Below are 25,649 nucleotides of genomic sequence, written 5' to 3' on the forward strand. Positions count from 1 at the left end.
TAATAAATCAATGTATCTTTCCCCTGTCAGACTTTTCGGCCTGTGTCTGGAAGGCTGCCAAGTTCTTCAGTGTTGTGGTTCTGCTATGAACTCCCCCTTCCAGGCCCTTTATGCACACTGCCTGTGTATTATTTAGATTAGAGCAGCTTCTCTCTTCTCTCTTATCTTTTACAAGCTGGATAAATCGTCCTCTGAGCTGGCTGGGCTTTCACATGCTGAAGAATTACAGACAAGGGCAAAGCTGTTTGCAGGAGAAAAACAAGCAGCCTGAAACTTCAGTGCATGAGAACTGCAGGGGGGGGGAAGAAACACACAATGATCTCTTGAGATTCAAAAGGAAGGGTGTATACAGCCTGCTTGTGTATGGATGTATTTTTCTGTGTGGACATACTGTACATCAACCTACTTCCTGTTTTGGTGGCCATTTTGTTTGTTTACAAACAAACTTTTTAAAACTGTTTTTAACCACTTTTAATGTGGCGAGGAGCGGCGAAATTGTGACAGAGGGTAATAGGAGATGCCCCCTAACGCACTGGTATGTTTACTTTTGTGCGATTTTAACAATACAGATTCTCTTTAAGATAGATAAATTTCCAACATGTTGAACTTAGAGAATCTAACAAAAACCTAACAGAAAATTGTATGGTGTATTCCCAGCATTAGACTAGGTCTAGTGCTGGGACTACACGGTACGTTTTCGCGCTCGATTTCGCGTCAGATCGATTTTCTTGCTCAATTCTGCGTCTCAGTCGCCTATTTCCCTTATCTTTCCGCATTGTTCCCTTAAATGTACACATTGTTCTCAAATCTGTACGCATTGTTCCCGAGCGCAGAATCGATCCGGCGGGACATCAGACAGGTCGGAAATTATCAATCGAGCCATCTTAATGACTTACAAACGAACCGTGTATTCCCAGTATAAAAATTACACCAACCCATCAGTAGACTAAAAACCATCTGTAGGCTAGTCTAAACTGCTTAGTGAATTGAGGCCAATGTAGAATTCAGTAAATTATTCAGAATACCCATTTTTATGGTAATTTGTCAGTACCAGATACACCTCCTATGTCTATATATTGCTGTAGTTTGCTATGTAGCTCCGCCCTTCCAGTGATGCTTAGCCTAGGCATTTTAACTATGCAGAATTCTCCTCCCAGACCATTCTGGGAGATCAGGTATTATTTATATTGGTTTCCCGAATTCCTAGAGAGAAACATTCCGCAGAGCTGCACCTGACAGGATTAGTGATGTCACCACCTGTGATAAATGCAAATGAATGTAAATGGGCAAACACTGAATACAGAATTTCTAAATGAATACAGTATTGTAGAAAAATAAGGAATCGTATTCATTATTTTCACTATGGTTTCTCTGTAAAGAGGAACATTACTGAATACAGCTTAATGAATAAAATTGCATATTGTTTACTGTATTCATTTATGGATTTAGTCAGTGTTTGGCCATTGTAAAATCTTTAGTCACCCTGATTTACATTCTGGCATTTATCACAGATGGTGACAGCTCTAATCCTGTCAGGTGCATCACTGCGGAATGTTCGTTGTGAAGGTTGCAGGAACAACACCTCGTTTCCATGAGTGCTCTGGGAGGAGAATTCTGCATAAATAACCAGCCTAGGCTGTGACATCACTGGGAAGGTGGAGCTACATACCAATCTACAAAAATCTATAGCTATAGGAAGTGTTTCTGATGCTGACATCAGGATAATTACCATAAAAGTAACAATCCTGAATAATTTACCACTTTCTAATGTATGTCACTAAATTCCAGCTTGCATGCAATTTGTATACAGCAAGGAATTGGGCCAACCAAATTCACTTCTTATGCTGAGAATACACGGCTCGATTCTGAGCCGATTAGATGGTTAGATAATTTTAGTCATGTCCGATCACTGTTAGATTGTTTTGCTGCTCAATTTGTCATTGAAGTGGATTGAAAAAAAGAGAAGAAAAACGAGTGGAAGATAAGAGAAACGAGCAGCTGAAATGATCGGGCGCAGAATTAAGTGCCAGAATCGACCAGCGTATTCCCAGCATTAGAATTGGCATCATCTTCGCAACAGCTCAGCATTATTCTCTGAATAAACTGGCGTCCCACTGGGCCTGTCAGAAGAGGGTACGGCTGTAGTTATAAGGAGCTGGTCATTACAAAGCACCCGTGGGTGGGCGGATTGGAAACGGCTGTCGACCTCTGTACATGTATGGAGCTAGTTCTGACGAAGCACCCCATGGGCGGGTGGGAAACGGCTTGTGATCTCTGTACATGTGTGGAGCTGGTTCTGACAAAGCACCCCGTGGGCGGGTGGGGAACGGCTGTTGACCTTTGTACATGTATGGAGCTGGTTCTGACGAAGCACCCCGTGGGCGGGTGGGGAACGGCTGGCGCCCTCTGTACATGTATGGAGCTGGTCCTGACGAAGCACACCCTTTGGGCGGGTGGGAAACGCCTGTTGACCTTTGTACATGTATGGAGCTGGTTCTGACGAAGCACCCCGTGGGCGGGTGGGAAACGGCTGTCGACCTCTGTACATGTATAGAGCTGGTTCTGACGAAGCACCCCGTGGGCGGGTGGGGAACGGCTGTCGACCTCTGTACATGTATGGAGCTGGTTCTGATGAAGCACCCCGTGGGCGGGTGGGGAACGGCTGTCAACCACTGTACATGTATGGAGCTGGTTCTGACGAAGCACCCCGTCGACTGGTGTGAAACGGCTGTCGACCTCCTTAGATAGGTATTCTCTATCTCTCTCTATAGTGGACTTAGCCATAGCTTCATGTGATTTTACACAATTCTGAATAAATTTGGTCTTCAACTGGATATGCGCTACCGCTGTACCTCCATACAAGCAGGATATGAAGCTGGTTACGGCGGTTGCTTTCTTGCTTCTCTGGGACGGAGCCATTTTATCACTGCCGAGCTGCAGTGCTCTGTGTTCTGAGATGTCAGTTCTGTGTACGTCTTCCCTGTAGCAGGACACAGCTGCAGATAGGAGCTCTCGCTGGCCTGCGTTCATAAAATGCTGACTTCATAGAAGAGAGAGCGCATCAACTCCAGTAGACAATCTCCACAGTCAGTATCCAGTCTTCTGATTGTCGCCTATTGTAAAGATGCCCATCCACCACTTGATATTGCGGCCAGATCGAACCGCCTACTTACCCCTTCAGCCGCCAACATACAGTATTTAGAGGCTTGCAAGTGCTCCGGGTCAATTTTATTTTAACCCAATCCTTTTAATTTCCTTGTTACATTTTCTTGCTTCTAATTAGTACTGCTGTAATGTGTATTTATGACCACTTGTCACAAGGGGGCAATGTGAGACAATAACAGGACTTCTGCTTTCAGTTTCTATATTTTCTGCTGGTAGAGAGAGATCAAAGCATCCCAAGAATTTACAGCACGAGTTCTGCCAGTTGAGGTCAAAAGCTGTGCACTGATCTCAAATGAGATAACTCTACTAAAGGTGCCAATGGGTTTAATAATAATCAGAAGAAAATCGCTGGCACTACATACAGATAAACCTACACATAAGTTAATTGGCTTCCCCCTAAATTGGCTCTAGACTATACATGCACTACACCATACATACATAGACATATGATTATGGTAGTGACTAGATTGTGAACCCTTCTGAGGGACAGTTAGTGACAAGACAATATATACTCTGTACAGCGCTGCGTAATATGTTGGCGCTATATAAATACTTTAAATAAAAATATATGAGGCCTGCAGTGCTGCCACGCATGCACAAGTCACATCCAGACGACTGGTACTAGCAGGGCTGTGGAGTCAGTATAAAAATTATCCGACTCCAGGTACCCAAAATTGCTCTAAATCCAACTCCACAGCCCTGCTAATAAAGGTGATGAGCCTTGGTATGACTGGTAATGTGATATCTCTGTAAAGGTAGCCATACACTGGTCGATTTGCCATCAGATCCGACCAACAGATAGATCCCTCTCTGATCGAATCTGATCAGAGAGGGATCGTATGGCTGCCTTTACTGCAAACAGATTGTGAATAGATTTCAGCATGAAACCGATCACAATCCGTGGAGCCGCCGCTGCCTCCCCCCCCCCCCCCCCCCCCCCCCGCATACATTACCTGCTCCGACCGGCGCGAGTCCCCTGGTCTCCACTGTCCCTTCTCCGCACTCTGCTGCAGCTTCACTGAACTTCCTGCCGGGGAAGTTTAAACAGTAGAGGGCTCTCTACTGTTTAAACTTCCTACTGGGACAGGAAGTTCAGTGAAGCTGGAGGAGCCGAGCACGGAGAAAAGGCAGCGGAGAGAGCGGAAACACGCGCCGGCCGGAGCAGGTAATGTATTGCCGCTAGCGTCGGGCATTCGAACGGTGCTATCGACGCACTCCCGACCCACTGGCGATCGAGCGAAATCTTCCGCACGGACGGATCGACGGGAATGATTGATTTCGGATGGAAATCGATCGTTCTGTCAGCGTTTGCGCAACAGTTTCACAGCAGATTCGATCACAGTGATTGAATCTGCTGTATATCGGCGGGAAAATCGTTAGGTGTATGGGCCCCTTAAAGCTGAATAGAACACACGCTGCTCACAGAATAACGTGAACTAGATCTGGGACTATTACCCCAGTGTATGGTCTGACATTGGCCTCAATTCACTAAGATTATCTCCTGTCTTTAATAACTCTTCTAGAGTTGTTACCATGGTGATAAGGCATGTAGTATTCAGGAAACATTTTACCTCAGGCAAACCTAAAGTTAACTCTTCTGTCTTTAAGTTAACTCTTCAATCCTTAAAATAACTCCAGAGTTAAAGACAGGCTGTTAATTAACTGCATGTGAAAATAACTACAGAGGAGGTAAATTAACTACAGAGGAGGTAACTTAAAGTGGACCCAAATTAAAAATACAAGATTTCAGAAATAAAATCTATTTTCTAAATTATAATAATAAATGGCAGCCTTTTTTCAGCTGCATGATGACAAATATAAAATATTTTACATTTATTGCAGTAACCCCTCCCTTCCTTTCAAATTGCCGGGATTTTTCCGGCAATCTGCTGGAGTAGATGGTGTCCAGCAATGGAGGAATTGCTAATGGCTGCCCCCAGTATAACATATGTAAAGAGAAGGGTGAAAAGCATGCACTGAAATGATCATAGGCTTGAAGCTGTGTTTATTTATCTTTGTATGTGTCAGAGTGGTGCAACTAAATATTTCTAATTAAAAAAATGTTTGGTTTGGGTCCGCTTTAAGGAACTCTCTTGCCTTATTATCTCCAGCATGATCTTAGTGAATTGAGGCCATTGGCGTCAATTCACCAGAGGTTACCAACCTATTTATCTCTTGGGAGGTAATTTACCTACTGTGATATCTCCAAATAACAATTCTCCAGAAGTATAGGGGAAAATATCGACAGAGAGAAATGCAAGAGATAAATGTGAGATAAGTATGCGATAAATAAGTGATAGTTAGTAGTTAATTTTTCTCCAAATCACAATTCACCAGGGAAGAAAGGGGGTGTGGCCATTCGTTATTTTTTCATCTCTTTATCCCCTGAATGAACCTGGAGATATCGTGGTTTTCACACAGCAGCTGCTGCTGTGGAAGATGGAGCCTTTTGAGCTTACTCTGTTAGGCCTGGTGCACACCAAAAACCGCTAGCAGATCCGCAAAATGCTAGCAGGTTTTGAAACGCTTTTTCTTCTTTTTCTGTACCGTTTCAGCTAGCATTTTGCGGTTTTGTGAAGCGTTTTTGGTGTAGTAGATTTCATGTATTGTTACAGTAAAGCTGTTACTGAACTGCTACTGTAACTAAAACCGCCTTGCAAACCGCTCTGAAGTGCAGTTTTTCAGAGCGGTTTGCATTTTTCCTATACTTAACATTGAGGCAGAAACGCCTCCGCAATCCAAAATCTGCAGCAGCCCGGGAGTATGTGTTTCTGCAAAACGCCTCCCGCTCTGGTGTGCACCAGCCCATTGAAATACATTACCCAAGCGTATCCGCAGCCGCAAGCGGATCGCAAAACGCAGCCGAACCGCTCTGGTGTGCACTAGGCCTTAGAGCTTGCTTCTATTATGAGGAGACGAAGGCGCAGGAGGAGGGTCTGTTTAATCGCCACTCGTATTTTTCGTGAGAGAACAGTTCTTGATAATTTTACTGAGACAGAGGTGGTGAAGAAGTTCAGACTCACTCGTGATATGATTTATGATATGATCCAGCAGTAAAAGGCGGGAATACTCTGGTCAGGTAGTGGTAAAACTCCGCCTCCTACCCACAATGCTTCACTTTCAAGCTTACAGAGAGGAAAAGTATCCCATGCAAATCATTAATACCGATTACCTAACTCTCTGCTTTCTCACACTTTCCTCATGCATATCTCTCCATTATCCCCTGCTATCCAACACTTTGCTCTCTGTCCTCTCACACTGGTGAATTGACTCCAGAGTGTTAAAATACCTCATGAGATAAACTACCTACCTTTTTTCTCTTAGTAAATCCTCTCTGGTGAATTGACGCCATTGTCTTCCTTATTGCTCATTGGCCTCAATTCACTAAGATCATGCTGGAGATAATAAGGCAAGAAAGTTCCTTAAGTTACCTCCTCTGTAGTTAATTTACCTCCTCTGTAGTTAATTTACCTCCTCTGTAGTTAATTTACCTCCTCTGTAGTTAATTTACCTCCTCTGTAGTTAATTTACCTCCTCTGTAGTTAATTTACCTCCTCTGTAGTTAATTTACCTCCTCTGTAGTTAATTTACCTCCTCTGTAGTTAATTTACCTCCTCTGTAGTTATTTTCACATGCAGTTAATTAACAGCCTGTCTTTAACTCTGGAGTTATTTTAAGGATTGAAGAGTTAACTTAAAGACAGAAGAGTTAACTTTAGGTTTGCCTGAGGTAAAATGTTTCCTGAGTACTACATGCCTTATCACCATGGTAACAACTCTAGAAGAGTTATTAAAGACAGGAGATAATCTTAGTGAATTGAGGCCATTGTCTGTATTGTGTTGTCTGCCACCCAAATTATCAGTATCTGTAATCTTATTTATTGTACAACGCTGCGTAATATGTTGGCGGTATATAAATCCAATAACTAATAATAAATTGTTTAACGGTCACTGTGTTCTCTTGCAGGGGTCGCCCATCGTAGCCAGAGCAGTGAGGGCGTCAGCTCGCTCAGCAGCTCCCCGTCTAACAGTCTGGAGACTCAGTCCCAGTCCCTGTCTCGTTCCCAGAGCATGGACATCGACAGCGTGGCCTGTGAAAAGAGGTACGTGGCTTTCCTTGCTGCCCTTTGTATGGGGTCTGGTGTTAGCCGTACAGCTGGCTATACCATGGCAGATACCACAACCGCCCGGATACAAACAATTGGGACTTGGGAACCTGACAAAGAAACTGGCATAAAAGTTTTACAAAAGTCACAGCATAAGAGCAGCAGAATGACTAAAGATGCAGCCGGTAATCTTTATCCATTATACAGCAAAGTCCCCGTTATCCGGAACTTGGGCAACTGGAAGTTTCAACTAACCGGCATGCCTAAGGGGATGTCGGGGGACATTCCTTTGGTGGGTTTGCAGGGCCTAAAATACTTAACGAGCCCCTTCCTGTAACTCCTAGTAGCTTTTCGACGTCTGTGCACTGCTCCCGGCATGTCATGTTATCCGACGCGGTTCCGGTGACACGCCAGAAGCCATACACTGAGGATGCTGGAAAGCCACTACAGTGCCAAAGTATCAGTAGAAGATGCCACCCGGAGGTTCGGTAAGTATTTTGTGCTGCACGGGGAGGAGGTTGTGCTTTTTCTGCCAGTTGCTCAAGCAACTGGCATGCATATGTACCTGGCATCAGGCGATCCCTGCTGGTGCTGGATACCAAGGGTACAAACCCCCTGTACTGTTATGCTGTGACTTTTGTATATACCGCATTTTTCGGACTGTAAGAGCGAAAGAAAATGGGGGGAGAAAAGTCAGTGCGTCTTATAGTCCGAATATAGAAGCTACAGCTTGCTCTGACACGGGGTTGTTGGAATATACTTGTGCTTACCAGAAATACCTGCAGGCGTTGAAGCTGGTGTAACGCGGTTGCTAGGTAACGCCACCGCGATATGTGATCCACAGCCCCGGGTATGCTGTCCTGGCCGCATCTCCTGATGATTGATACCAGCACTCTGTGCCCCTCACACACGCTGCCCAGTCCAGCCTAATCATAGCGTATCCGAGTAAATTCCTTCACCAGATACTCGTACAGCTTGCCCAATCGCTGAGCCGCAAGTGCTGGAGTGATGTGTCAATGTCCAATGAGTGAGCGGCAATGCAGGAGGCTGCTGGTAATAGGCGCCGATGGTCTTTCCGGTGGGATCTTCAGTGCACTAACGGCTATTGAACAAGTGCACTGATTGGCTCCAATGACCATAGTTCCGCCCTCAAATCCATCAGCGCCTATTAGCAGCCTCCTGCATTGTCTCTCACTGGATTGGACATTGACACATGTCGGCATCATTTGTGGCTCAGCGATTGGGCACGCTGTACCCGCCGCGTGTCTGTTCAAGTTTCCAGTGAAGGAATTTACCTGGATACGCTATGATTTGGCTGGACTGGGACTGGGCAACGTGTGTGAGGAGCACAGGGTGCTGGTATCAATCATCAGGAGATGCGGCCAGGACAGCATTCCCGGGGCTGTGGATCACATATCGCGGTGGCGTTGCCTAGCAACCGTGTTACGCCGGCTTCAACGCCTGCAGGGATTTCTGGTAAGCGAAAAGTATATTCCAACAACCCCGTGTCAGAGTAAGCCACCATGCCAACATCTCTGCCTTAGCAACAGTCATGCCAGCCAGCTTCAATGGTCTGCAGCAATGTCTGGTACACGCACACAGGCTGCTCTCCCATACATCCTTCCTCTGAAGAGTGCAGGCAGTGTTGCTGTGGTACAGATGCCCCAACCTACATGCAGATCAAAGTCGCTTTTTTGGGGGGAAAAGGTCTACAAGACGCCCCTGACTAAAGACACACCAGGTTTACTGTATATATATTTTTTTCCTGGATTGTGTCCTCTAATCCTAGGTGCGTCTTATAGTCCAAGAGCGCCTTATAGTCCGAAAAATACGGTAGTTATTCTACCTTGTTTGTGATGCGCTCTCAGCCTGCACTATAGCACTCTATTTTTCACTCCTGACAAAGCACCCATTTAGGAGGCGAAACCTGTAGGGGTTTTCTTTGGTTACAATTAAGCATGAAAAATGGAAGCGTTCAGTCTTAGTTTAGTACAACCCTGATGCAAACCCTCTATAGGGCTCCTCTTCCATGTTAGGTAGTACGTTGTGTTTCACTATAATTGTTGTCTGACCCTGCATACTTTTTAGAGATTTTCAATTAAAAGTTACATTTTGGCCCTATTCTCCTCCTTGATTTAGTGTTGTAGTGTGTGTAGGTCTTGCCTATTTTTTTGGAGGAGAAATGTTGGGGGTCAGCTTGGAGGGAAGGGGGGGGCGGGGGCTGGTTTTCCAACAGTATGTGGGCTGATCACTTGTAATCCTGTCATTCCTTCCAGCATGTCCCAGGTGGATGTGGACTCGGGAATAGAGAACATGGAGGTGGATGAGCACGACCGCAGGGAGAAGAGAAGCCTGACGGACAAAGTGAGTTATAGTGCTACATATGGCTTCTCGTGTTTGAGTGTTTTATTTAAAGCAATATATATATACCCTCTGTACCCTCTATGCCAGGGGTGTCAAACTCCACATAAGGGGCGAAAATCTGAAACACGGTCTTAATTGCGGGCCACGTTGTTGATTAAATATTATAGTTATTATTATTATTTAGTATTTATATAGCCCCGGCATGGAGTGCCCGGAGGAAAACCAGAACACCCAAACTCCATGCAGATAGTGCCCTGGCTAAGGATTGAACAGGGGACCCAAGGCAAGAGTGCTAACCACTGCACCACCGTGCTGCCCCCACGGGGAAAGGGGGTGGCATCTCTGGCGGGCGCCCTAAAGCCGTCAGGTGCAGTACCTGAATGTAGCCCCTCAGCTGGTGTGCTCCTCTGGATGTGAAGGCTGCATGTTGTCATCTGCTCTAAAAGAAAGGAGGAAATGGAGAGCAGCAGCCTGTTCTGTATACTGTATTCCACACATCTTCTCGCAGCAGACAGACGTTACAGGTGTATTGTGGGATATCCAGGGCTGGGGGATAGAGAGGGTCGTCTTCCTGCTGTCTTGCTTAAAAAGAATGCTTGCTTGCAGCTTTGGCTGGTATGGATGGGAACGGCAAAGATGCCATGCTTTTAACTCTTTAGAATCCAATTTATTTAGAGGCTTGCAAGTGTTCCAAGCCAATTTCAAAGTTTTTAGCACCTAGATTTCCTAGCTTCTAATTAGTACTGCTGTGATGTGTATTTAGAGCTGCTTGTCACTAGGAGGCAGTGTGGGACAATAACAGGGGACTTCTGCTTTCGGTTACTTATGTTTTCCAAAAATGTACAGCAGAGTTCTGCAGCTGAATACAAACTGAATACAACTTAAAGTGAGATCATTTGTTTGTGGCCAATAACAGGTTAAATGCGTACCTTAAATGTGGGCAAACTGTATACTTAAATTCGGGGGAGGGGGCGGGGGTTAGTATACACGTACATCTGCAGTGGCCTGCTGTCTCCATGGGAATGTCAGACTGCCGGTACAAATACAAGTATACAGCAAGGATTAATTTACTAATTTCTTTTACTGCTTACCAACATGCAGATTTGACACTCTTGGGGGCCACATTATATGGGATTGAGGGCCAGATTCAGCCCGTGGGTCTTGCATTTAACACTCATCAGTGTTCTCCCCAGATTTTTTTTTCCAGTCGGGTGGCATGAAATAGTAGCCGGGTGGCATGAAAAAGTAGCCAGGTGGGTTGAGATGAAAATGCAGGGCAACTCTGCTTACAGCAGAGGAGGAGGTAAGCCGATGACAGCCGGGTGGTCACCAAAACTAGCCGGGTGGAGCGCCCGGCTAAAAGAGCCTGGGGAGAACACTGCTCATGCTCTATAACATCCAAACTCCCCTTCTTCACTCATCTCTGAGGATGTCCATCTGTAGGTTCTTCACAATTAGGCTAGACAGACCCTGCAACCAAACCCACCCCAGTGGAGAAGGTGTTGCTTCCTACAGACACCTAGTTTCCAGGGACCGTTCTGTAGTGGTGCACAGCTACCTGAAGGACCAGTTAGAGCTTCTATGTAAGATAATGGTATATTTGTATAGCACAAGTAGTAAATTGCAACCATAAAAAGAGAGGTTGTTGTTTGCAGTCATAATAACTTGGCACGCATCATGATCAAAGTTCACCTCCAGGAGTAGAGTTGGGAACAAGGAAGTTGCTAACTACTAATAGAAGAGCAGCTAGTTAAGCAGACATGTCCCATTACGAGGGCTAAATAAGAATCACAAGTGATTAAGATCATTGGCCGGACATAAGCAATGCTATTTGACGTCCCCTTATTGCTAGATACATTGCTGAGTGTCACGGACAAACTAAAAGTCTCCAATGAGGACACAGACCAGAATAAAAACATGACAAAGGTTCTGTTAGTTCTCTGTACCTTAAAGTTTACCCAAGGTGTCTAAGAGTCTTCTCATGTCGACCTTGCCCCCTCCATTGCAGCACGTGGACACCTCCCTCCAACCCACAGCCCCCCCCCCCCCCCCCCCCAGGTTCGATCTGCTGTGAATCGTTGTGCAAACGCATACTATTGATTTCTGTCCAAAATCAATCGTTCCCGTTGAGCCATCCATGCGGAAGATTTTGCTCAATCGGCGGGTCGGGAGTGCGTCGATAGCGATGTTTGAATGACCGACGCAATACATATATTACCTGCTCCAGCCGGCGAGAGTCCCCTGGCCGCCGCTGCTCCGTCTCCGCGCTGGGCTCAGAGTCCAGCAGGCTTCAGTTCTTCCTGTCCCGGCAGGAAGTTTAAACAGTAGAGCGCCCTCTACTGTTTAAACTCCCCCGGCAGGAAGTAAAGTGAAGCTGGAGGAGCCCAGACCGGAGAAGAGACAGCGGAGATCAGGGGACTCGCACCGGCCGGAGCAGGTAATGTATAGCTGGGGGGGGGGGGGGAGCAGCAGCAGCTCCACAGATGGTGAATCGATTTCATGCTGAAATTGATTCACAATCTGTTTGCAGTAAAGGCAGCCATACGATCCCTCTTTGATCAGATTCCATCAGAGAGGGATCTATCTGTTGGTCGAATCTGATGGCAAATCGACCAGTGTATGGCCACCTTTAGTGTGTAGACGCAGTATGGCCGCAGTTGTGCGTAAAGAGAGATTGGGTGTGATTTTCTGGAGGGTCCCAGACAACGGCGGTGGTCTGGAGGAGGATGCAGGATCCAGAGGCTTCTCTCTTCTTTAATAAGCATCTATTTTTTTTTTTTCTTTTTATGCCGCCTCGGGTTTTCTTTAAGCTGAAGAAAATGGTTTTTGCTCTGAGGTTTGTTTTTGATTTGCCACTAAACATTAGGTGCACAGGAGATGTCGTAGCCAGATATGTCACCAAACGGCTCAGGAATGAGATCACCTTATTATGTCATTTATAACTTCATCTGCCATGGCTGGTTTTTGTGACGGTCTCTCGGTTTTTCCTGCAGGAACAGTCTTCAGGTTCGGAAGTGTCTGAGGAACAATCGCTGCAGCTGGTCTGCAAGATCTTCAGAGTATCGTGGAAGGACCGAGATCGAGATGTGATCTTCCTGCGAAGTCTCTCCACACAGTTTAGACAGAACCCTAAAGAAGGTAGTGTGCGCTGCACGATGCTCCTGCCAGTCTGCACTGCTGAGCCATGTGGTGCACTAATGTGTCAGCAGCCACAGAGCACATGGTAGACGTGACAAAATGTACAAAACCATTCAAGGGAAATTACACAAAAATAAAAGTTTCAGCTTGATCACTTTGTTTGTATACGCATGCAACACAAGCATTCCACGGCTTTCCTGCTAAAATACGTGTTGGGTAGGAGTGTCAGATTTGCTGCTAGTCAGTGGATCAGTCCAATGCGTTTAATAATGCTCCTCTAATTACCTATCCAGCAAAGTTGGATGATAGACTCATAACAACTGTACTCCAGAGTAACGTTGCTAAGGCAACAGAGAAGACTAATTTCAGCTTCCTTTCAGTGTTCGAAATTGTAAGCTGGCAGGAAATTTAAAATGGAAGTGTGATTTATTTATTTTAGTAACCTAAACCAACATATGTTTATGGCATTTTTTGTTTTTTTATTTTAAATAAAAGTGGAATTCCCTTTTATAAGTAATAGTAAAAGTGAATCTGTAGCCTCCTAAAATGCCCCTTTTTTCCAGCCATCCTTAAGCATTAATAGATTAGCTGAAACGCAGCTATCCCACGGCAAAACAAGGCTTTACAGCGGATCTGAGGTGAAAAACTAACTATAACAAGTAACTTGTCTATATATCTTATCTTAAGTTTAGATAGTTTACACAGCAAATCTAGCTGCAAACAGCTTTAACAGTTTATGATTATTTCTTCCTGTGATACAATGAGATAAGCCATGTTGTTTGTAAACATTACACAGAGGTAGGCTTATCTGTATCTTGAGCACTCAGCCTGTGAAAAAAACCTAATCCCTCCTCCCCTCTGCCTCTGAAATCAATGGATAGTAACACCTCCTCCTCCTGCCCAGACTGAGCTCACATGAGCCCTTGCTACTGCCAAGGCTCTCTGAAAACCTGTGGGCGTGGCTTATTTCGTTTATAGGGAATTAGAGTATTAAATAAAAAAGAAAAAAGTATTTGGCTTGAGGAATGCCCTATAAACAATAGGAAAGGAACACAATTATGCAATGAGTAAAAGTTCACCTTAAATCCACTTTAATCACCCTGAAATGCCTGGGGTAAATTGCAGGGCTCTTTCCTGTTGGAAGCAGAGCTTTGAGCTGTAGCTCTGCCTCCATTCGCGGCCATCTCCCGTGGATCTCTGCCGCCTCCGGAGCTGCAGCTCAAAGCTCTGCCTCCCTGGGTAGCAAAATCCACGACTTTGAAAGTATTTGGGGGTTATTAAAGCCTCGTTTTGCCGTGGGATGGCGGCGTTTCAGCGAATCCATTAAAGAGAACCCGAGGTGGGATTTCATTATGTTAGTGGGGCACAGAGGCTGGTTGTGCACCCTAACACCAGCCTCTGTTGCCCCGTGGTGTGCCTCCAGGACCCCCCCTGCGAGCCGCTATGCCCCCCGCAGTGCTGGCGACACACAGCGTGTCGCCAGCACAATGTTTACCTATGCGCTGTCTGTTAGCGCCGCTCCGCCGCCTCCTCTGTATCGGCGCTACCCGCCCGCGTCCCTTCCCTCCCGCTGATTGGAGGGAAGTGACGCGGGCGGGTAGTGCCGATACGGAGGAGGCGGGGGGAGCGGCGCTAACATACAGGCATAGGTAAACATTGTGCTGGCGACACGCTGTGTGTCGCTAGCACTGCGGGGGTATAGCGGCGCGCAGGGGGGTCCTGGAGGCACACCATGGGGCAACAGAGGCTGGTGTTAGTGTGCACAACCAGCCTCTGTGCCCCACTAGCATAATGAAATCCCACCTCGGGTTCTCTTTAATGCTTAATAAGAATGGCTGAAAAAAAGGGGGCATTTTAGGCCGCCTCAGCCTCTCTTGAAGTGACCCTGGGAAATGATTGATTCGACCCCAAATCTGATGGTAAATTGCATGGTGTGTACTAGGCATAAGTGTAGATTATGACGTTTGAGGACATCTAAGCAGAGCATAATCGTTCCATGCTCTCTTATTGTGACACCAATTCATTCCAGTGTCTGCTTGATTAAACTTGCTGATATTTTGGGACTGCAGAAGTACACCGTGTGTGTTTAGATTGCATTGATGCTGTAAGATAACTATCTTCTCTTTTATCCAGTTTACTCCACTTTTAAGGACTTAATTGGACAGATCTTAATGGAGGTCATGATGATGTCAACGCAGTCAAAAGACGATAACCCATTCGCTAGCCTGACAGCGACATCGCAGCCAATCGCAACAGCGCGACTGCCCGACAGGACTTTAGTGCTGAATTCTGGGTCGAGCCTTGGCACCAGCCCCATGCTGTGTAACGCAGGCTCGTTCGGTGCCAGTTCCGTATCCAGGCAAGTGAATTTGGCTCGATCGTGTTAGCAGGGCAGAGTAAAGTTCAGTAACTGATTACAGCCAGTAGCAAGGCTTCTATCAGTGACACTGCAGTAGCAGTGGTAGATTGTGGTAGGTCCTGGTAGGTAATGTCTTGTTGTTTTCTGCTGCCTGAAGCCTGTGATGTTGGTGGTATTGGCGTATCTGCCTTTAAAAGCATGGGAGCCACCGACCTGTCTGTTACTGATAACGGTCCGATTTTCCGTCCAGTGTGAGCCCAGCCTAAAAGCCAAAGGATCATGGTAGTAAGCCGATCTGGTAGATTTATTTGAAATGATCTGTAAAAATATTTGTTTATCTTGGTAAAGATTTTGTTTGCATACATTTTGCATCTTTGGGTGTCACAAAACATGGAGGCCTGACATCACAGGTGTCAGGAACGAGGATATATGCGGTATGGTGTCCATGTTATTTTACTTTTGGTTTACACTTCTGAACAGATACCGTTTCCCTGAAATTAAGACATCCCCTGGAAATAAGCCCTAGCAGGAATTTTGAGAATGCTCGACATAAGCCCTACCCCAAAAGTAAGTCCTAGCTGCAGTAAGAGGGAAAGTATAGCAACTTGTGTTTCTACTGGAGCCAATGGTCTCATGGGCAGGACCATGACTCCATCATTGGGCCAATCACTGCACTCGCTGCTACTCTGAGTCTAGTGATCTGCCCAATAACAGAGCCATAGTCCTGCCTACGAGATCATCAGCTCCAGTAGAGACACAAGTTGTCATACTTCTTCCCCATAGGCTGAAGAAAGGGGACGTGCTGTCCATGTCCACGTGCATGGAGCTGGGGATAAGAGGAGGATGCAGGGGGACATTGGAGGACATAGGGGACACCAGGAGGACATAGGGTTACATGGGACACAGGAGTTTAGGGGATAGAGGGGAACACTGGTACAGAGGGGGACACCAGGAGGACATTTAAGGTACAAGGGGGACACTGCACACAAAAGGTGGATCCAGCAGAGGAAGAGGTGGCACAGTGGGGAAGGCAGGAGGACACACAGCGGAGGAACTTATGTGTTCAGGGAAATATAAGACATCCCCTGAAAATAAGCCCTAGCACAACATTTGGAGCAAAAGATATGGGACAATGTCTTATTTTTGGTGAAACTCGGTATTTGTGTTATTTTTAGCATTTTGTCATGTATGCTCTGTCTCCGATTATGTCTGCCTTCATAACCTATTTCTCTTTCTGATCCAGTCTCTATGGTTCTAGTCCCGTTCTTGAAATGAGTTTGGCTGCTGGTGTGCGTATGACTGCTCCGCCGCCCACTGTTCCAGCTTCTAGCGCCCAGACAAGTACCATAGGGCGTGCCTTGCCCTCCGGCCCTCACATCCTACCAAGCAGCCCGTCCGTAGTTCACACTGCTTCTCAGCGCTACCGGCCCTACACGCTAGCCCACTCAGGACCGGTGCCCATTCCTGCCAGTAATCGGACAGTCGGCCTTCCTCCTGTTTTGCACCTATCGCCGAGTCCGCGCCCTTTGCCCAGCAGCCCGCAGGCCATGACTGGCAGCTCCCCCAGACAGAGGTCTCTGTCATCTCCCAGAGTGTCCCCGAGACAGAACCGGATGCCAGCTAGGTATATCAGTCCAACCGATGGCCGCCTGCATGATGCCTGCGCAGCCCTTTACTGACCAGTGTGCGGAGTGTGTGTGTTGTAACGCTAAACCTGTCCTCTGTGGGGCAGTAGTGGCTGTAATGGAGTATCTCATGCATGGTAATGAAAAGTGTGAATACCTGGATCATTTGTGTTTAGCCCTTCTAATTTAAGGTTCTGGGTTATTTGTGTGATAATATGATCTCCTCTAGTATTTGCATAATTGTTAGTTTTGATTGTAATGTTATTGACACTACAGGCCGGTACCAACTCTAGACTATTGGCCAAGAATCTAGCACATGTACAGGTGGTGGGGGGAAGCATGCCAGTTGGATACTTGCTTTTCAAATTTGAAAATGCCACACTAAACTATCTTCTCTCCCAACCCCCCCTTGGCAGCTCCCATAGTGAGTGCCCGCTTTTTAGCACATGCCCATTTTTGGACGGACTACAGTTAGCTGCTCCGCTTCAGGAGTAGTCGAATAACTTACCGGTAATGGTAGACACACAACCACACAACTGTCGGCTGCACGAGTGAATGTGCCCATCCCTCCCAACATTTTGACATAAGAAAGAGGGACAGTTAAGCTCCGCCTCTGTCACACCCCTAACCATGCCCCCAACACACCCCTAGCCACTCATACCATAAAGATTTCATGAGAAAAATGTTTTGTAGTTCAACCACACTGGTCCGTTCTTTTCTGGTCCATTTTCCTTCATAGTAACATTTGAAAATCTGAACTAAATCAATTTAAAGCATGGTAATCAAGTTTAGAGTCAATTAAACACATTTTTCAGTAGATAAAAAAACCTATATTACATATATCGGTACATCAGTCCTGAAAGAGGAACAAATGAGGAGGAAAGAGGGACAGGATCCCCAAAGAGGCACTGTCCCTCCGAACGAGGGACAGTTGGAAGCTGTGAATGTACCCCTTGGGTTATATATAAACTAATGATTAGGGATTTAAGTTAAAGAGTTGAAGCTAGGATGAGGGGTAGGGTCAGGTTAAGGAATTAGTATCCGCATAAGGTTGTGATTTATGGTGACTCTCTGAGTTTCTACATATGAATCTGAAGTTACTGTATATCCACAAAAACAGGACTCTTTATTGAAAGGCCAGATTTTTTTTTTTTATTTATTTATTTTTCTCCTGACAAGTGTAAACTAACTCGGGTCAGCTTGCTCCCGCATGATCGCTGCTCACCCTCGTCCAATTGACGACTTGCTGTCTTCCCTTCTGAGAGCTGACAGCATGAGTCATCAGAAGGGAGGGGTGAGGAACAATCATGTGGACAACAGCAGCAGTCAGACTAGACTGAGCGACATTTAAAGTGGACCTGAACTCTTGCACAGGACAGAAGGAAAACGTAGAGAAATGCACCCTGTGTGTATTTAGATTGTTTAGCCTGTCTAATCCCCCCTCATCTGTGACTAATCACAAGTTGCAATTTGATCCCTCTGGTGTGGCAGCTGACTGCCACGGCAGGTGAGCTCATTTGAAAGCACAAGATGTTAACAATGTCTGTTTCCATGAAAGCAGGAAGTAGATACACTGCAGATTTATTGCAGGATTTGTATCCGCTGTAACAAAGCAATGTTTTTTTCTCTGTAACAATTATGCTGTTGCTTATCTTTTAGAGCAGATAGGCAGTTCTGAGTTCAGGTCTGCTTTAACTTATTTCTGTTGTCTAATTACACTGTACTTCTTAAGTGTAGAGATAATCGGGGTAAGAAACAAACTGTGCTTTCATGGAATTGTAAGTTAGAACTGTTTTACGTACATGAGCTCAATACAGGGTCAGTTTAAAGTGGATCTGAGATGAACTTTTTACTTATTGCATAATTGTGTTCCTTTCCTATTGTTTATAGGGCATTCCTCAAGCCAAATACTTTTGTTTTAACACTCCTCCTTGGCGGTAATCCCGAGCTGAGCTCGGGGTATGCCGCCGGAGGTCGCCGCTCAGGCCCTGCTGGGCCGATTTACATTCTGAAAAAAGCAGCACACGCAGCCGGCACTTTGCCAGCCGCGTGTGCTGCCCGATCGCCGCCGCTCCGCGGCGATCCGCCGCGTGCAGCGGCGAAAGAGGGTCCCCCCAGCCGCCCGAGCCCAGCGCAGCCGGAACAAACAGTTCCGGCCGGCGCTAGGGGCTGGATCGGGCGGCTCTGACGTCAGGACGTCGACTGACGTCCATGACGTCACTCCGCTCGTCGCCATGGCGACCAGGAAAGCGAAACAAGATAGGCCGCTCATTGCGGCCTATCTTGTTACTTTCGATTGCCGGAGGCGATCGAAAGTACGCTTCCGGAGCGCCCTCTAGTGGGCTTTCATGCAGCCAACTTTCAGTTGGCTGCATGAAATATTTTTTTTTTTTATTCAAAAAAAACCACATTGCAGCCTCCCTGGCAAAATAATTAAACCGCCAGGGAGGTTAATTCCCTATAAACTAAACAAGCCTCGCCCACAGCTTCTCCAAAACGCCAAGGCACTCAGACCCATGTAGGCTTATGGGCGCTCAGTCTGGGCAGGAGGAGGAGGAGGCTACTAGCCAGAGACTTTAGAGGCAGAGGGGAGGAGGAGGGAGTGAGCTGAGGGCTGGAGATGCAGTTGCAGATTACCTGTGTAATGATGACAAACAGAACAGATTTTCTGTGTAAACTATCTAGACTTTAGATAAGATATATAGACAAGTTACTTGTTATAGTTAGTTTTTCATCTCGGATCCGCTTTAAGTTCAGTTTTCCGATGTGAGGAGGGATTGAAGGTATGAAGATGGATGAGGTCATATCAGTGGGGTGTCCTGCTCCTCTCTCCCTTCCCACAAGACGTAATATTGTATGTTTTGATTAACAGGAAACCCTGTTTTTCATATTGAGTTTTGCAGCTTTGGCTACTTGTGTGTAGTTGGCTCAGGAGTCTGCTATAAAACATCCCAGACAACTGTAACTGCTGGTTGCTTTTGATAGTTGACGTGACTAGTTCCTGAACTTTCTGTTTGGGGAAGTGCCTGACTTTGCATTGTTGGCATGTGGTGCTGATCTGTATATTTTTTATAAGAAAATCCCTTATTTTGTACTCTCTTGCACCTATTAATTGTCTTTTCATGCTGTACCAGTGCGCTGGACAATCCGCTGTCCCTCTTCCTCGGCCACTCGGAGGAGGCTGAGGACAGCAGTGATGACGACAGCAATGAAGAGGATTTTTCTAATGTGCAGTTTGGGTCCAGGTACCAATCCGTGTGGCATGGTGTCCACGCTCACTAACAGAAGCCAGTTGCTTGGAGGGGGGGGGGGGGGGAATATGGGGCAGAGGAAATCCTTGTGGCATGGTGTCCACGCTCACTAACAGAAGCTAGTTGCTTGGGGGGGGGGGGGGGGGGGCGGGTGCAATCCATGTGGCATGGTGGCTACGATCAGTAATAAAAGCCAGTTGCTGGGGGGGGGGGGGGGGTTTGATATGGGGTGGCGTGCAACTTTTTACAGTTTGAATAACGTATTTCTGTTAACGGTGTGAAAGATATTTGGAGGCCACCAGTGCTGTCGCCCTCCTAAAAATAGTGTTTATCTGGCCGTATGCTGACCTCCTAGCTAGAGTACTTTAGTGAGTAATTTTCCTTTAACAAGTGAGCAAGTGTACAGTTTTTCCAGACTTAATGGATTCCTGAAGTGAGAGGTATATGGAGGCTGCCATATTGATTTCCTTTTAAGCAATACCAGTAGCCTGGCAGCCCTGCTGATCCTCTGGCTCTAATACCTTTAGCAGTAGAACCTGAACAAGCATGCAGCAGATCAGGTGTTTCTAAGAAACTTATATGGCAGCCTCCATACACTCCTTGCTTCAGTTTCCCTTAGATTTTCCTGATGTGCAGATTTGTTCCATGGGATCAGCTTTACTGCCCTGAGACTAGCTTGGCCAAAATGTCTCCTCCACATTTCACATTTAAAGCCCAACTCCTAGATAAAAAATATTTTATTCTTGATGAAGGGTGTTATCCCTGTTCTGTATCCCCATCTGTGATAGTAACCCGACATCACTTCCGGTCTAAACAGGAAGTGGACAAGGACTGACAGCCCTATTTATTTAATTTTTGGAAGTCTGGAACAGTGAAAATCCCTAATGACAAGTTTTGCATTGCATTTCCTATTGCTTGGACCACCAGTGTTTATAAATGCTACAATAGTCCATGCAGCTCCCTGAATCAGGAAGTGAAGAGAAAAGGAACACAACATGAACAAACCAAAGTTCAAACACTTTTCCAAACTATTAATAATCTGAATTATAAAAAAGTCATGGCGATGGGATTTCACCTTCCCCAGCTAATAAATGCTTATTTAAGAACATGTTAAGCTTATGGCATTGTCTTGTGGTAACTGTGCGTCCTAATCCTGTCCTGAGAATTGAAGGCAGTGTTGGCCAGGGAGGCGGCATATTCCTCTGCACCGCTCCTGCATTGCTTGCCTGCTTTCACACTTAGGCTTGTTGTGTGGTTGTGGCAAGTCTGTGGTTTGGTGCCGGTTAGTAGACAAACTAAAACATTCTCTTGAAAAGAACGACGAGGATAAAACGATCCAATCTCAGCCTTCATCTGTCGGTTTTCTGTAAAAATGTTGTTTGTGTCACAGAAACCTCAGACTGTAATCCGGGGCGGTTCTTCTATGAAGCAATGTGAATCACGTTCTTCAGGGTGGCAACTAATGAGGGGCCAGCAAGAGGCGGCTCCCCTCCCAATATGTCCCCTTCTTGCACTCCTCACCCTAGATGTGTGGTGACACTTCACTCACCTGCTCTACATCGTCTTGTATCCATGGCTACAGCAGTGCCTCATGTCACCGTTCCCCAACCCTGTCCTCAAGGCCCACCAACAGTGCATGGTTTGCAGAAAACCACAACCACAAACATGCACAGGTGGGGTAATTAGTGTCTCAGTAGAGCCAATTAACTATCTCTATGGATTTGCACAGAACATGCACTGTGGATGTACCTTGAGGATAGGGTTGGGGAACACTGCCTCCTGTGACCTGTTACATGCTGTCGGGTCACATGAGGCGCCGCCATAGTCAGAGAGGAAGCAGAACTTCACATGTGGATGTAGAGCCCATCGCTAATCTCCTAAAGGCGGGTGAAGAAGAAACAAAAGGAAGTAATCATAGTGCGTGCAATGTACAGCCCAATGCGCCTCTCCTCTCCAATCCGGATTTGCCAACACACCTCATCAGGGGAGGGGGGCATCATAAAGTCTAGAACCGGCCCTGACTGTCACTAAGGTGTGTGGTGTTGTGCAGCCATTTGCCATGCAAGCATTGTTCTGGCTAAAGTGTTCACTCCAGCCAGAACTGTCCACATCTTTTTTTGGTACTTGTGTATTATCCCGTCTGGAAGGTTTGGCAGCTTTTTGTTAAAGTTCTGTTTGATCCTCTAGCCAGATCTAACCATTTTTGGAAAGCTGAAGGTCCTGGCTTTCCTTTGCACCGGGTCCCGAGTCAATGAGATGCCCCATTCCGAAGTTAGGGGGGTTTGGGGGATGGGTGTCCCTTGCACTTTGCTGCAGAGAGCACAGTGGAATTGAGTCTCCTGCCCATGCCAGTAAGGCACAGAGAGGAGACGAGGGTACATAGCTACGCTGCTCCTTCATCTATAATGAGACCCAGGGCACATGACATAAGTTTTGAAGACACAGATTTATGCTGCAAAGGAAGAAGACCTCCGGGGTGTGCTGCTTATCATCATGTCAGGTTCGTCCCGTACTTGTGTAATTGCACTTTCTGCAGCCAAGTTCAGGGGACACCCCTCCTTCAAAACCCCATAACTTGGGAACTGAGCATCATACCGACTCGGGTCCTGGTGCAACTGAAAGCCGGGAGTTTCAGCTTTCCAAAAATGGTCAGATCTTCCGGGGGGAGCAAGCAGAACTTTAACAAAAAGCTGCCAAACTTTAGAAATGGGATAAAACGTAAGTATCCGTTTTTTGAGACCGGTTTAATCTATCAGGCTGTTATATTTTTATATGCGCAAGCAGATGTCCCCTCACTCCCTGTTTAATTACTAAGGCTGCAAATCGTGGTGAGCCTCTGTGCTACACCAAAACTAGACTGGATTCCTTCAGAAATTGTCAGCAGTCTAGTCCATAACTCTAGCCTGTGTCATATCAGATCAGGGCCAGATTCTTATTCCATTAGTGAAATAGCATTCATGGCTGCAGCCACGTGCAACGTTTACCTTACAAATCTTTATGTAATAAACGCTTGGCTACATACATTAAAAAAAAAATGTTGCACTGCAGGTGCTGCCGGTTGCTACAGTCACCTAATTATTGACTTGTGTAGAGGTGGCATATTTCATAGCTCTGTATAGTAAACAGAATGCAGATTTATGATGACATCAGGATAATGATAAACAAAAAAATCAGCCTGTAAACTGAACATATAGCTAGATTCATGTGGTCGGATATGTGGGAACGGAAGCTGTATCGTCATTTCTGAGTGTTGTTTCTCAATGTTTAGTGCAATAGCGAGAGAAGGTTGGAGGCGCCCGTAGGCACAACTGCATTTCTTATATTGCAGGGATAAAATGTAATAGAGTAAGGTACCGATGTTCCTACCTTAAAGAGACTCTGAAGTCTCAAAAAACCCAGTTTTTAATTTAGATTGCTCTATAGTATTCATGTGCCACCTAAAACGCTGCATACCCGCGGCTGAATACTCCCTATAACCCCCCGAAATCCTCCGGGGAAGATTCGTGCAGCGCTTCCTAGTAGAGGCAGAGCTTTGGGCTGTAGATCTGCCTCTACTCACATCCATCACGGCTGATCATCGCTTCTCCCCGCCCCTCTGTCTTCTTTCAATGAAAGGGGCGGCAATTAGCGCTGATGGACACAAATGGAGGCAGAGCAACAGCCCAAAGCTCTGGCTCCTTAGGGCAGCAAAATCCTCAACCAAGAAGGTCGTGGATTTTTGCCTTGGGATTTTTGAGGGGTTATAATGAGTATTCAGCCGCGGGTATGTGGCGTTTTAGGTGGAACATAAATACTATAGAGCAACCTGAAATAAAAACTGGGTTTTTTGAGACTTCAGAGTCTCTTTAAATGCAGTTGTGCCTACGGGCGCCTCCAACCTTCTCTCGCTATTGCACTAAACACTGGGAAACAACACTCAGAAATGAGGATACAGCTTCCGCGGGTATGCAGCGTTTTAGGTGGCACACTACTAATATAGAGCAATCTGAAATAAAGTCTGGTTTTTTTTTTTCGTTTTTTTTTTTTGAGACTTCATGGTTTCTGTAAGGGCCCTTTTCCACTAGAGCGATTGCGATTGCTGAATCGCAAAATCGCAAATCGCTAATGATTTTTAAATCGCTAGGGTTGTTACTTTATCATAGAAATCACGAGAAGTATTTTCCACTACAGTGATTCGATTTGGAAATCGCAAATCGCAAATCGCAATCGCTTGCTGGAGCGATTTTTACAATGATAATGCAATGCAATTGCAATGCAATGAAAATCGCAATCGCATAACAGAATTAATGAAAAATCGCAATCGCAATCACTGGCGTTTGTGATTTGTGATTGCGATTGCTAGTGGAAAAGGGCCCTTCAGGAGTCAGACTCACATGCAAGGTAACGGTAAAAGCTTCTCAAATTTTAACAATCGACAACGCGTTTCACGGCCACAGCCTCCTCCTCAGGTCTATGGGTGTGCCTGGGGTTATAATGTCAGGATCCTGGGCGCCATATAGGTATGTGCGTGGAGCGGCGCTTAATAAAAAAAAGTGCAATAGTGTTGAGCTGTCCACTTTACATTGGAATTTCGTATGTTTTTTTTATCTTGTGTCAAAAATTGCAACTGCACCACAATTGGGGTGAAATTTGTGGCAATCTCGACTGCTGCATTACCAGCAGACCTTGTGAGGTTATTTGTATAAAACGTGATACGTACATAGACCTAGGACTATGGCAGGGATTAGATTGTGAGCCCCCTCTGAGGGACAAAACAATACACCCTGTACAGCGCTGCAGAAGATGTCGGCACGATATAAATACAAATTAATAATATAAATTATGTTATAGTGTAACTCCAGCTATCACGTTTCGCCAGTAACTTAGTTTTGTTGGTTTCCCGTCTCTCGTTTGTCAGCCAATAAGCGACATGTTCTGCTTGTGATTTGGGTCGCTACTAACAGTGTGAAGCTGCAAATCACTTGTGTTATTGCTACAAGTTTGTGATCCTGTCTCACGTTCTTAGAATGGAGGATTCTGGGAGTTCTGATGTCAGTATAACATATTTTCTCTTGTTGTATCTCACAGTGGAAGCAGCAGTGCAGAGTCCTGCAGCGATCACTTTACCATTGAAACCTGCAAAGAGACAGAGATGCTTAACTACCTCATAGAGTGCTTTGACAGAGTGGGGATAGAGGAGAGGAAAGCACCAAAGGTAAGACCGTCACTGATCATCTATCCTGCAGTTAGAAATGCTTGCATTTTAACCACTTCCCAACTGAGGGGTTTTACCCCCTGACCACCAGGGCAATTTTCACCTTTCAGCGCTCCTTCCATTCATTCGTCTATAATTTTATCATTCCTTATCGCAATGAAATGAAGGCTTTCTTTAGGTGGGACATTATGCCAAGAATAATTTTATTCTAAATGTGTTTTAATGGGAAAATAGGAAAAAATGTGGGAAAAAATTTATTGTTTTTCAGTTTTCGGCCTTTATAGTTTTTAAATAATGCATGCTACTGTAATTAAAACCCATTAAATGTATATGCCTATTTATCCCGGTTATAAAACCGTTTAAATTATGTCCCTATCACAATGTTTGCCGACAATATTTTAGTTGGAAATAAAGGTGCATTTTTTTCAGTTTTGCGTCCATCCCTAAT

At 45.7% G+C, this 25,649-nt stretch overlaps 1 protein-coding gene across 2 annotated transcripts in view; it reads left to right on the top strand.

The window, feature by feature from the left end:
- Positions 1-25,649, top strand: part of UBE4B (ubiquitination factor E4B) — a 113,352-nt gene that overhangs the window by 30,367 nt on the left and 57,336 nt on the right. The window contains exons 3-9 of one of the 2 annotated variants that reach the window (XM_068238864.1): positions 7,132-7,267; positions 9,547-9,634; positions 12,628-12,772; positions 14,906-15,131; positions 16,375-16,755; positions 19,891-20,001; positions 25,075-25,201. In XM_068238864.1, the coding sequence (XP_068094965.1) occupies positions 7,132-7,267; positions 9,547-9,634; positions 12,628-12,772; positions 14,906-15,131; positions 16,375-16,755; positions 19,891-20,001; positions 25,075-25,201 (1,214 nt within the window). The remainder of the gene's footprint in view (positions 1-7,131; positions 7,268-9,546; positions 9,635-12,627; positions 12,773-14,905; positions 15,132-16,374; positions 16,756-19,890; positions 20,002-25,074; positions 25,202-25,649) is intronic. The other variant, XM_068238865.1, reaches the window with a different exon arrangement.

This window comes from Hyperolius riggenbachi, chromosome 6 (genome assembly GCF_040937935.1).
Source record: "Hyperolius riggenbachi isolate aHypRig1 chromosome 6, aHypRig1.pri, whole genome shotgun sequence".
Classification (NCBI taxonomy): Eukaryota; Metazoa; Chordata; class Amphibia; order Anura; family Hyperoliidae; genus Hyperolius; species Hyperolius riggenbachi.